General features: G+C 40.7%; 1 protein-coding gene across 7 annotated transcripts in view; it reads left to right on the top strand.

The window, feature by feature from the left end:
• unc79 (unc-79 homolog, NALCN channel complex subunit) overlaps positions 1 to 12,954 on the top strand; it is a 163,136-nt gene that overhangs the window by 105,966 nt on the left and 44,216 nt on the right. For 5 of the 7 annotated variants that reach the window (XM_080202363.1, XM_080202362.1, XM_080202364.1 and 2 more), the window contains 3 exons: positions 67 to 216; positions 1,402 to 2,616; positions 8,472 to 8,579. In XM_080202363.1, coding sequence (XP_080058489.1) covers positions 67 to 216; positions 1,402 to 2,616; positions 8,472 to 8,579 — 1,473 coding nt within the window. The remainder of the gene's footprint in view (positions 1 to 66; positions 217 to 1,401; positions 2,617 to 8,471; positions 8,580 to 12,954) is intronic. The other 2 variants (XM_080202365.1, XM_080202361.1) reach the window with 1 other exon arrangement.

The raw sequence follows: 12,954 nt of genomic DNA, 5'->3' as shown, positions 1-12,954 counted from the left end.
GTTATTAAAGTGTTTTTAATATTTAGAAATGCTTGTTGATGCTTCTTCTTTCTCCCCCTTGGCCAGAAGAAGATAGTGTATTTGATGAATCAGATGTACACGACACCCCAACTGGAGCTTGCAACAAGGAACCCCAAACTTTCTTTGCAAGGCTGAAGAGGATAGGGGGGAGTAAATCGGTAAAATATCAGCCAGTCGAGATGAATGCACAGAAGAGTAAGTTTCCAATATTCTTTCATGGGAGAAGCATATGGCTGTCAGAGGTAATTAATCATTACATGCCAGCAGTGTGGGAAGCCTGTGATTTTGCGGGCATCTCATCCTGTGCACACCTGTCAGGAAATCACTGAAGCACCTTTGACCTTGCTGTGCTCCTATTTCCTGCACGTGCAAGTAGGTAAGTATAGTTAAAACATGACCAGTGTAATTTTCAGGCAGAATGGGGTGATTTGTCAAGTTGTTTGATATTAAAGATCTGCCTGTCTGTGCCATTGTTATCCACATTCCCAAAAAAATGTTTTAGAAAATCATCAGGGTAATACCCCCATCTGCTTATGCACTGAACAGCAACAGCACGGTGGGGCTGACCAATTCCAAAATCCACCGGATTTCCAAAAATAAATAGGTTAATGTCTCTCCTACCACAATGGCCTATATCAGGATTTCTAACCAATGGTCAGGGCCCAAAACCCCCACATCTCAAAAAACTTACATTTGTTATTTGCTTGGCATGTCCTATTTTAAGTTTAAAGTTTATTTATTATGGTCACAAGGCAGCTTTACATTAACATTGCAGTGATGTTAAAATCCCTTAGTCAGCACACTATGGCACCTGTTCATGTACACTGAGGGAGAATTTAGCATAGCCAATGCACCTAATCAGCACGTCTATCAGGAGGAAACTGGAGCACCTGGACGAAACCCAGACAGTCATGGGGAGAATGTGCAGACTCCACACAGACAGTGACCCACAGGAGTTGAACCCAGGTCCCTGGCGCTGTGAGGCAGCAGTGCTAACCACTGTGCTACTGTGCTGCCCTATGTTTCTGTTTAGATTCTATGGCCCTGAAAGCTTGGAATGGTAATTCTTAATATTGTTGCATCACTGGTGGATAAAGAATGAATCAGTTCATCCATATCTATTTGTACCTTCAATTGGGATGAATACAAATTCATAAGTAAATGAAGTTAAATTTTAAATACCTGTAGATAGCACCCACAATATTTTAGTTTAGTACCTGACAGCTCTGTCAATGTTATTTAATGTGGTGACAATGTTGGTATGATTTGTGCATTTTATCATTTTTTTAACTAATGATGTATGATTGTGAATTTTATTGGATCTAATTGAAATTGCATGTGTGAATTCCTTTTGTAACCTTATTGCTTTTTTTCCTTTAGGCTCAGAGATAGAGCTGTCAGAATACAGAGATTCCAGTCTTTTGCCAGACAGTTTCATGCGCTGTGGTACATCTCCACAATTGCAGGAGAGCGTTGCTCAAAAGAAAAGAATGTACGCAAATAAGCAGCAGTCACTTGACATAGGAAATGCAGATTCTGTCCTATACTCTTTAGATGAGCATCGCAGAAAGTCATGTCTGGATAGATGTGAATCTGCAAGACACCCAAGCTTTCCTTCCTGCTATCCTCAGATGGAAAGCATGTATAGAAGACCAGAGCTGGATTTGTCTGTTAGTGCAGAAATTGGAGAACTTCAGGAAAGGTCCTCATCTGCGGAAAACGCTCAAGAAGGGAAGCGTCCGGTAATACCAGAAGTCAGACTCAGTTGCACAGAAACATTTGAAACTAAACTTGAATCTCCTGAGAAACATCTTTCCTTCCATAAAGAAGAAAGCAATCTGATTGACTTATCTTCTGATTCATCATCTGCCCATGAGAAGCAGTCAATTCTATCAAGTTCTGATAGTGATTCACTGGTTTTTGTGCCTCTCCCTCCTCTCAGAATCGTAGAGAGTGATGAGGAATATGAAATGCAGAATACCCCTAACAACAAACCAAATGGAAAAGCTAACTCAGTAACTCACAATACTGCATCACTGAGCTTGAATGTCACACCAGTTGTAAAAGTCAATGTTGAGGATTGCTCAAAAGACTCAAAATGTCTGGATTTTGGTAATACATCTTTACTAGATACTGAGAACATTTTGTCAATAGCTCTCGCAGATGGAAAAGACTTTGAAAATCTCACACCACAGAAAAATTCCAAGTGTTCTGGTTGTGAGAGCCCACTAACTCTTAAACAGAAACGGGAAAACCTCAAGAAGTCATCTGCTGTGCTGGAAATATCACAGGATGACACTGATGAGTTTCATAGAGATGACATTAAATTGGAAAGCCCATTACCAAGCCCTGTGGTTAAAACGGTATATCTCAAACTTCCTACAGAAATTGAACAGAATGAAAAGTCAAGCACAGAGCTGTCTACCGATAAGGATACTGACCAAAAAGATGAAAGTGGTGAAGAAACAGAATTCAAAATCCAGATTGTTCCACGGCAGAAAAAGCAAAGGAAGATTGCTGTTAGTGCTATTCAGAGGGAATATCTTGACATCTCCTTCAACATTTTGGACAGAATTGGAGATCAGAGAGACACTGGTAAGGATTTGAAATGAGTTCATCTTTGTGTCACAACCAAGTCTGTTTCAACATGTGGCGATTCCATGTGTTTTCTAGTTAGGCAATTTTTAACCTTTGGCGAAGTAACTTGTGATAAGACACAACAGTTGAAGGGTGGCATGGCGACACAATGGTTAACACTGCTGCCTCACAGCACCAGAGACCCGGGTTCAATTCCCGGCTTGGGTCACTATCTGTGCACAGCCTGCATGTTCTCCCCGTGTCTGTTTGGGTTTCTTTTGGTTGCTCTGGTTTTCTCCCACAGTCCAAAAGATGTGCTGGTAAGGTGCATTGGCCATGCTAAATTCTCTCTCTGTATATCCAAACAAGTGCCAGAGTGTGGTGTCAAGGGGATTTTCACAGTAACTTCATTGCAGTGTTGATATAAGTCTACCTGTGACATTAATAAATAAACTTTAAACTGAAAGTTGATCGATTCCAAGTTGTTTGTATTTTAAAACCAGTAAGTAACTTTCACTTGAGTAAATGTGCCTAATTGAAACAAAACAGAAAGAGTTGGGTTTTTTTTTTGAAAGATATTCAATGTGTGGGTTAATAGGTACAGCAATGGCATGCATTATATTGGTCTTGCATTGAAATGGCACCTTTATATTTCTTATATTTATGATACTCTGAGCTTTCATCATTATGATATTGAATTGATTACATGCTTGTTTTGAAGTAACTATTTGAAAACAGCACTAGTTATCAATAACTAAGGATTTTGTTGTTAACAATTTAGAAAATCAGACATTGCATTCTGATCAATTGATGATCATTTCAAAACACATTATTTTCAATAATTTGTACAGTTTGGGATTGACAGTGTAATATAATTTTAATATTGTGCCTTTAAATATGCAGATCAGATGGAAGGGAAAAATATCACTTTATATCATTGTTTAAAAAAAAAACAAATCCCTCTTCCTTTCTGAAGTAAAGTACATTTATTAGTCATAATTAAGGCTTACATTAACACAATAATGAGGTTACTGTGAAATTCCCGTAGTTGCTATACTGTGGCACCTGTTCAGTCAATGCACCTAACCAGCACATCTTTCGGACTGTGGAAGAAAACCGGAGCACCTGGAGGAAACCCATGTAGACATAGGGAGAACGTGAAAACTCCACACAGACAGTGACCCAAGTCAGGAATCGAACCGGGGTTCCTAGCACTGTGAGGCAGCAGTGCTAACCGTAGTGTCATCCTCTGCACTGTGTCAACTGCACCACTTGTCTTTTTCAAAGTTGAGATGAAGGGAAATGGATAACCTAGTAATATCACAGTTGCAGAAAATAATTGACAGTCTGATGTGCCATCGTTGGGCTATGAAGTAGGTGGGTGGGGGAGGGGGGTGTGAGTGTTAGTTCTTAATAAAGAGAGACCTGCCCACAACCCACCATGAATGCACCTACTTCCGGCTTAATCAAATAATTTGTAAAACAGGTCATTCACCTATTCTTGAGAAGCGGGTCACCTTTTAATGATATTTAAGCAAAACTGCAGGCCGAGTTTCCCAGAGCTCAGGAACTCTGGAATCAAAATTGAGCTTGGAACTTCTGCCTCCAGGAGGTAAGTGCTATACCAGCATTGTTTGCGGGCTAGGAGGAGCAACATTGCTTCACTTCGATCTCAGAAGCCATGCTGCCAGGAAACAAATTCTCCCCATCCTTATCTGATGCTGATCTTTCCATCATTTGGTGATCATCCCCCAATGATCTCCCCATTCCCACCACTGTGATCTGTCCCTCCTTTCCCTACAGTTATTGACTATGACCATTCACCTTGCCTGAAAGCCTGATAACCAACCAGAATTCAATGTGCCCAGCTGCTGGGTGAGAAATGGAGACTAAAAAAGTCTTACCATTAAGTAATGAGGTCCTGTGTTTTCAGGTTTCCCACTGCTAAAGGTCTCCCCAGTCTCTCCCAGCTTCCCTTTAAATTTATTTTTTATTCTCTCATGGATGTGGATGTCGCTGGCAAGACTGACATTTTTTGCCCATCCCTAATTGCACTTGGGAAGATTGTGGTGAGCCACCTTCTTGAACTGCTACAGTTCACCAGGTTCAGGTACAGCCACAGTGCTGCTGAGAAGGGATTCCAGAGTTCCAGCTTTTGATCCTGCAACAGATCAGGAACAATATATTTCCAAATCAGGAATGTGTGTGGATAGAAGGGGAACTTGCAGATGGTGATGTTCCCATGCGTCTGCTGCCCTTGTCCCTCTGGACAGTAGAGGTCACAGGTTTGGAAATTGCTGTCGAATTTGTCTTGGTGAGTTGCTGTAGTGCATCTTGAAGATGGTACAGACTGCTGCCACTGTGCATCAGTGGTGGGCTGTTTTTCCTTGAATGCTGTCAAGCTTCTTGAATGGTATTGGAGCTGCATTCATTGAGGCAATTGGAGAGCATTCCATCACATTGTGGACTTGTGCCTTGTAGATGGTGAACAGGTTTTGGGAGTCAGGAGGTGAGTTACTCTTGTACAGAATTCTGACCCACTGTTGCAATCTCAGTGTTCATACGGCTTGTCCAATTCAGTTTCTGGTCAATGGTCACATGAAGCATGTTCATAGGGAGGGATTGTATAAGATTGTAGCTAGTTTTAAGAGCTCAAAATTTAATCACTTGAGGAAAAATGTGCATGAAGCAATATTTTGAGTAATAGAAAAGAATCTACAAAAAAAGCTATGACGCTGAAAATAGTTTGTAATGTAATTGTTTTACATATTTTTATATCATTGTTCTTCTGGTGTGTGCAAAGATATAATATAGTTTTACTGTTGTGTTTTTTAACTGTGCATTAGACAAAAGATTTATTTGGCTAGCTGCTTTCAAAACAGCTTTTAATGCCAAACTTGTGTATTAAGTCCACTAGTTTTGTTTTACTGATGTGGTTAGCTTAGGATGAGGTTTCCAAGATAGTAAAATGCAATAAAGTCATTTTAACAAATAAAACTAATGGCCACCACCCCACCTCCTCTCCTCCTCTGTTTTGTGCAGAAAATGCAATAGGATGTTTCAACATTTCTATGATATTCTCACAAAGGATATCAAGCTATTGCTATGAAATCAGGCTTGGAAGCTTCACAACATTTGAATAAAGTTCAAGGTTTTGTCTTTTATAAAAATTAAGAGGGAAAATCCCAAGTTCAAAAATGTTACTTAAAAATCTCAAATAAAGTCACACAATTTCTACAAAACCGCCACAGGAATACTTAGACACTTGCATGGACTATGCAATTAGACAATGACAACTGAAAGCTTCCAACTATGGAATGGAAACGAAACAAATTTTAAAAAATGTAGTAATTTCCACATACTTAACAACCAGTTTTGTAGAAATACAATATTCTATTTTTTTCCCTCTTGGTGTCTTATTGACATCATAATCCTGCATCTCGATGGTATTTAGCTGAGAGGACAAGCAGATGACCTGCTTCTAGAAATCAAATGCTGATCTGTAACTTTTCTAGGAAGGAAGCAGGAGTAACAATTTAACTTTCCCCTCTATAAGGAAGGAACTCAAGTCTCTGTGCGCTCTTCTGTAGGACAACCCAGAGCGAAAACTTGTCAGTGCAAATCTATCCCTACCATTCTGACAGCACATTGGTGTACAATATGCCACCATACAGTTGCTAATAATTTAACTTAAATAACGCACAGTTTTACTATGGTGGCTAAATTAATTTGGACCATCTGTCGATCAGTTGTTGTATCATACAGTCCACAATTCTCACCGGTTAGTGCATGCAAAGCAAAAAGAGCTGTGGTATAGCGTAATGAGCTGATCACTTCCGGAATTTTCAGTTTACCCAAAAGTGATTCTGTACTTTGTGCAAAATGGTGGGTTAGCAAGGAGCACAAATTAGAGATTGAGCATCGCGCTCCCAGCTCTCTGACCAGTGCTCCCTGAGAGCACAGCTTCCTGCTAGCAGTGCCGGCTTATGAAATAACTTATCTTTCCTGTAAGATAACATAGAGCGACATTTCCTGTAGTGACAGATATCCGCTACAAACTGGTTCAGCGTTGCGTACAAATGTGTGTTTGCGTGTCTCTGACAGAGACACACAAACACAACCTCTTGGCGGAGGTTGCAATTCAATTGCAAGGAATGTGCACACGAATCGGCAATCATCAGGATTGACTCCTATGCGTTTTCTGCAAATCTGTGCGAAGTAAATATTCAGTTTGCTAAATGACAGCAGCTTCTGTTGTCACAGCATTAGCACCAAAAGTGAAAAGCAGACAAAATGCAAATTAAAAACCATAAGCAATGAAAATCGGAAACAAAAACAGAAAATATGAAAAATGTGCAGCAGGTCATCCAGGATCTGAAAGAGAAAGATAGGGCAACGTTTCAGCTGGGATTCTTACTTAACGTTTCTCCACAAATTTCTAGAGATGACAAAACTAGTAAAATGTTTTAAACAGAGTAAAGATTTTAGTTTGATTGGTAGATTTTTTAAAGTGCATCAGCAGGCTGCTGACTTTTGTTTTGCGTCCGACAGCTAACGCTGAGGGAGAACTTCGCACATTTTTGTTCTTCAGTATGAACTCAAGCTGCTTGTATTGAGTTTGCACAGCATGTCGAGTCTAATGTAAGTGTGCCCATAGTTATGCTCCTGTGATTGAAAGAAGTCAGAAGTAAAATTGGACAGTGTTCTTGCCCCTAATCATATTCATAGAATCTCTGAAGTACAGACAGAAGTCATTCAGCCTATTGACTCTGCACAGACACTCTGATAGAGCATCTTACCCAGACACTAATCCTGTAACCCCACGCATTTACCCTGCTAATCCTCCCAACAATTTGGGACGCATAGTGGCAATTTAGCATGGCCAATCAACCTACCTTTGGGAGGAAACCGGAGCACCCAGAGGAAACCCACACAGACACAGGGAGAGCATGCAAACACCACATAGACAGTCATCCAAGACCAGAATTGAACCCAGATCACTAGCACTGTGAGGCAGCAGTGCTGAGCACTGTGCTACCGTGCTGTTCCCTCTGTGTCACTGTGATCTATAACTACTGCTGGAAAATATGCACTGATGAGCAGGATTGTGTAGCAGGAGATTGGGCTTTGCAGTAATGCCTCCTGTGGGCAGACAACCTGCTGAAAATTACTACCATAGCTCATGCATCACAAATTGTCAATTTGGGAGAGGCACTGGATAACATTTGGCAAAACGGAGCAGCATCCACAATCAAACATGTTGGTACCTTTTCAGATTAGAGGGAGGAAAGATAGTAGGGGTGAGAGGATTTTCTGTCTATTTTCCTCGTTCATTTTGCAGGAGCTTTATTTTAAATGTAGTAAATTTAATGCACATATAAGCAGATTATTGGAACTGTTCTCCAAAAACCCCAAATACTAATTTGGTAATTGCTTATCAAACTGAATCAGGACAATGCCACTTTACTCACTAAGCAAAGAAGTGCTTGACTGCTTTCTAAATAAGCTATTCCAAATAATCATTCAATTGAAAACTTAAGTCAGCTTTTATTTTAAAATAATGCTTTTGTATTGACTCCTTTTAAGTGTATATAAAAATTTGTGAAAACATATTACATATTTGGAAGGCATATCAGTTTAACCTTTTTTAATTTTTGTGACTAGAGTTTGAGTATTTTATTTTAAATGCTAGCAGCATGGAGAGTTCTCAAGAAACTGTAATCAAATCCCGTAGTAAACTCATTAGAATTTTTTTAGCTAAGTTTAAAATATCAACATATAATGCTAAAATTTAGTGCAGTTTCTCATGATAGTTTGCAGTTGTGAAGCTTAAAAAAAATGAGTTATATTCCTGGTACAAAATTGTTTTGCAGATCAGTCTGTTAAAGGTCTTTCAGCTCTGGATATGCCAAGAGAATCTGCCTCTGCTCCAACACTAGAAGCAGCTGTGCCAGAGACCAGTAGCCATTCTTCCATATCAAGTAAACTAATTAAAATACTGTGTACAAAATGCTTGTCTAATCAGTTCCACACTTCTAATAGTTTTTTTTATTAATACAGCAGCTCAGTGTACGTAAACACAAGGCCGTGACAAATGGAATAAAATCGTTGTTTCTGGTCACCGTGTGGATCATCATCAAAGCTGTGGGTCAACATTATGGGTGGGATTTTCTGGTCCCAACACCAGTGGATATCGTTGCGGGCAGGCAGGAAAGTTTGGAGAGCCATTGCTTTCCAAATGTTCCTGTACCACCTGCAACAATTCCCACCAATGTTGGGCTATAAAATCTCACACTTTGTCCAGAACTTTAATGGCATTCTCCGTCAAGTGGGATCATATGAACCTTGGGCGGACGTGCCAGTAAAACTCCTCCCTTTGTTTCCTTAATTTGGTTCCATCTAGTAGGGTTCTGCCTCGAGCTGAGTTGTGAAATCATAGTAACTACGGTCAGGCCATTTTGATTCTAATCATGAGAACAATATGTAAGAAATAGGAGCTGGAGTAGGCCATTCCATTATTCAAACCTGCTCTGCCACTCAATAATACATCATGGCTGATCCAATCCTGGCTTTAATCCTGCTTTGCTGCCTACCCTGCTCTAGCTGTTGACTCCTTTAAGATCAAAAATCTGTCAAACATGGCCTTAAGTCTTTTCAGTGACTCATTGCCCACTGCTCTTTGGACTAGGGATTTCTAAAAATTAACAACCATCTCAGCAAAGAAATTCCTCCTTACCTCTATCTTAAATGGGAGACCCTTTATTCTAACACATGCCCCTAAGTTCTAGATTCCCTAATAAGGGGAACATCCTCCCAGCATATACCCTGACAAGCCCTTTCAGATTCTTATGTTTCAATAAAATCACCTCTTATTCTTCTGAACTTTGAGGAGCATAGGCACAACCTGCTCAACCTTTTCCTCTAAAACAACCATTTCCTTTCTCTCAAACCAACTTTGTGAAACTTCTCCGGACTGCCTCCTTTGTAAGTATACCTTAAATCACAAGACCAGAAACTGTGCACAAGGTCTTGTCTTACCAAAGTCCTGTAAGGTTGTAACAAAGTTTCCCTACTTTTTTACTGCAACAGTGCTTATGTTCTGACCCTTGACTCCAATGAAAATATTGAGGAAAGGTTCTACTTTTGACCTTGATGAAGCTTGGCAACTCTACCCAAGGTCATGACTCAAGAAGGCAACATTCCATCAGGTGAAGATTGACGCCCAAAGACAGATTCAGAAGATAAAGGACATGTAGTAGAGGAAGGGAAAGACTTAACAATATGCTAATTATCATGACGTGCAAAGATTTTTTTTAAACCATTAGGCCTTTATATATAGGCCAAGGTCAAATGGACAAAATCCCCTTCATTCAATGAGTGGTATTTGTTTTAAGGGTAACAGTGCCATCTGTCAGTGCTGGAAAATCCATTTTGAACAACTCCTCAACCATGAATCCACTGTGGCAGCTGATAATCTCCAGGCTATCCCGAGTACCCTGTGGCAGAATCCATTGGTGAACTGTCATCCATGGGAGGGCTGCAAAAAGCAATCAAACAGATGGAAGACAACAAAACCTGCTATGCTGATGGTATTCCAACTGAGGTCCTTAGAGCTAGTGGATTTTTGCCAACATCAAGTCTCCAGGCATTATTCCTATCAATTTGAGAGAAAGAATAACTGCCATCACCACTCTGCACCCCCCCCCCAAACTCCCATGCCCTCGTCACACACACCACCCTCGGCCCCTTAACTCAGGAATGTGACAATAGTCAATTCTGAAAATCATGAGGCTCTGAGGATTGTGCTCCAAAGATTTGGCCCATCTTGTCTGCACCAGCTCTCCAAACAAGCGTTATGGGTTAGTGCCATTCCGCTGCCTTTTTCCTGTACCTCTGCATCACAATCTTGCAATTGCTTCATGATGGTACGATTACATCTGTTTTGAGTGGGGGATCTAAAACAAATATCTTCATAATATGAATTGTAGTCAAACATGTCATACTATTTACAGTCTTCCTGACAATGGCTATTTACCACATCAAAGATTAACTGCCTTCTGGTATCAATATTAAATACCGTCCAGATGAAATACTCTTTAACCTCAGTCGCCTCCATGCCAAAACTAAACTGACCACCACAGACATACAAGATCTACAGTTTGTGACTGACTGCAATGTTATGTGCATGAGTCGCAAAAACCCAGCTTGCAGGTGCAGCAGGTGGTCAGGAAGGCGAATGGGATGCTGGCCTTCATAGCGAGGGGGATTGAATATAAAAGTAGGGAGGTCTTGCTGCAGCTGTACAGGGCATTGGTGAGGCCGCAGCTGGAGTACTGTGTGCGGTTTTGGGTGCCGCACCTGCGCAAAGATATTTTGGCCTTGGAGGGAGTGCAGAGGAGGTTTACTAGGCTGATACCGGAGTTGAGGGGGTTGAGCTATGAGGAGAGGCTGAATAAACTGGGCTTGTACTCGTTAGAGTTTAGAAGAATGAGGGGAGATCTCATTGAGACGTATAAGATGATGAATGGGATGGATAGGAGAGACTCTTCCCGCTCAAAAAAGACAGTAGGTCTAGGGGGCACATCCTCAAGATAAAAGGGGGGCGGTTTAGAACGGAGTTGAAGAGGAACTTCTTCATTCAAAGGGTGGTGAATCTCTGGAATTCTCTGCCCGTTGAAGTGGTGGAGGCTGCCTCGATAAATATTTTTAAGACGCGGGTTGATGGGTTTTTGATAAGAGAGGGGATTAAGGGTTATGGGGAGAAAGCGGGAAAGTGGAACTGAGCAGCGACAGATCAGCCATGATCTTATTGAATGGCGGGGCAGGCTCGAAGGGCTAGATGGCCTACTCCTGCTCCTATTTCTTATGTTCTTATTGCCACGCCAGATTTGCCAGCCACTCCCAATCTTTTCAATTCTGCCTCAAGAAATTCAGTCTTTCTTTGAATATGGCCAAACAGAACTCATATATCAACCCGGACCTGGCCAGCCAAATATTCACCTTGCGTGTATGTAGAAGGAAAAACTCTAGACTATGTTGAGTACTTCCCATATCTAGGTAGCTACCACTCTCAAAAGGTTCCCATTGATAAGGAGCTCGAACACTGGACTAACTGCTCTAGTTAAGCCTGTTACAAGCTACAGCAGTGAATGTTTGACACCAAAGACCTCCACAAGTCAACTTAGTTCTAGTGTACAGAGCAGTTGTTATGACCACTCTTTTACTGCAGTGAAACATGTACTGTTGATCAGCAACACAAAAGTGCTGGAGATATTCCATGGCAATGCTTATGTAGTACCCTCCAGAATCAATGAGGGGACTATTGAACAAATCCTAATGTCTTTGTTTGAGGGTAGCTCTACATGCATTTAGGCAAAACTCCTACATAAGCAAGTTAGATGGACCGGACACTGTGATTAGATATCTGAAAACTGTCTCCCTGGCAGATCCCGTACTGTCAACTATCAAGCAGCCAATGATCCAGGGCAGGACAAAGACAACAGTTCAAAGAAGTTATTATTGAAGCATAATAGCACTGACGTTTATGACTGGGAGGAGCATGCTATCATTCATTTGGCATGTCGACAACTTGTCCATCAAACTGCAACATGCTTTGAGTCCCAATGTTTTATTGATGAGGCAGAGTGGTTGCTGAGAGAGAAAGAAGAGGAATAATGCTGCATTCTGGATCTCACTGCGTAATGGGATGTCAAACCAAAGAGATGCAGGCTGAGAATCGGCCTCTTCAGTCACATGAAAATCCATGGCAGAAACTTCAAACCAAATATAGTTTTCAGTCAGGCTTGTATGGAGAATCTGTTGAAACTTTGGGGACAACTTTAACCCAATTGGCTGGCTAGAAACAAAAAAATCGAGTAGAATGACAATTTCACACCCTGCCAAATCTCACATTCCAATGGCTTCAGTTGGGAGTAAAATCAGGAAGTGGTGGCTGGTTGTAAAACCTGCATTGTATCTGAACTCCTTGTAACCCAAAAGATTAGATTAGGTTAAAAGTGTTCCCTTTAATTCTATATATGCATGTGTATGTCTGCAATTATGTTGGCAGTAGCAGGGATGTTAAGGCCTGATCATCAATTGATGAGCACTGTATATTAGTACTTGATATATATTTGATGCTCTGAGTTGCTACATGTGGCTTCAGTTTCGAAACGCAATCATATCTGCCAGACTTAAGGAATGAATATCAGCATAACTTTTACACTGATTTTCTGCTGAATTACTATCTTTTATTTCAGTATTGTACAACATTGCCAAACTGTGACTGTTTATGGATCAATGGATTTGAATGGCAATAATGAGGTCGAAGTTATGTTTTGTTTCAGTTTTTTCCCA

The sequence above is a fragment of the Carcharhinus amblyrhynchos genome, chromosome 14 (assembly GCF_965287045.1).
Source record: "Carcharhinus amblyrhynchos chromosome 14, sCarAmb.v2.hapA, whole genome shotgun sequence".
Taxonomy (NCBI): domain Eukaryota; kingdom Metazoa; phylum Chordata; class Chondrichthyes; order Carcharhiniformes; family Carcharhinidae; genus Carcharhinus; species Carcharhinus amblyrhynchos.
Note: the sequence above shows the minus strand (reverse complement) of the source record. Positions and strands in the feature narration are given on the sequence as shown.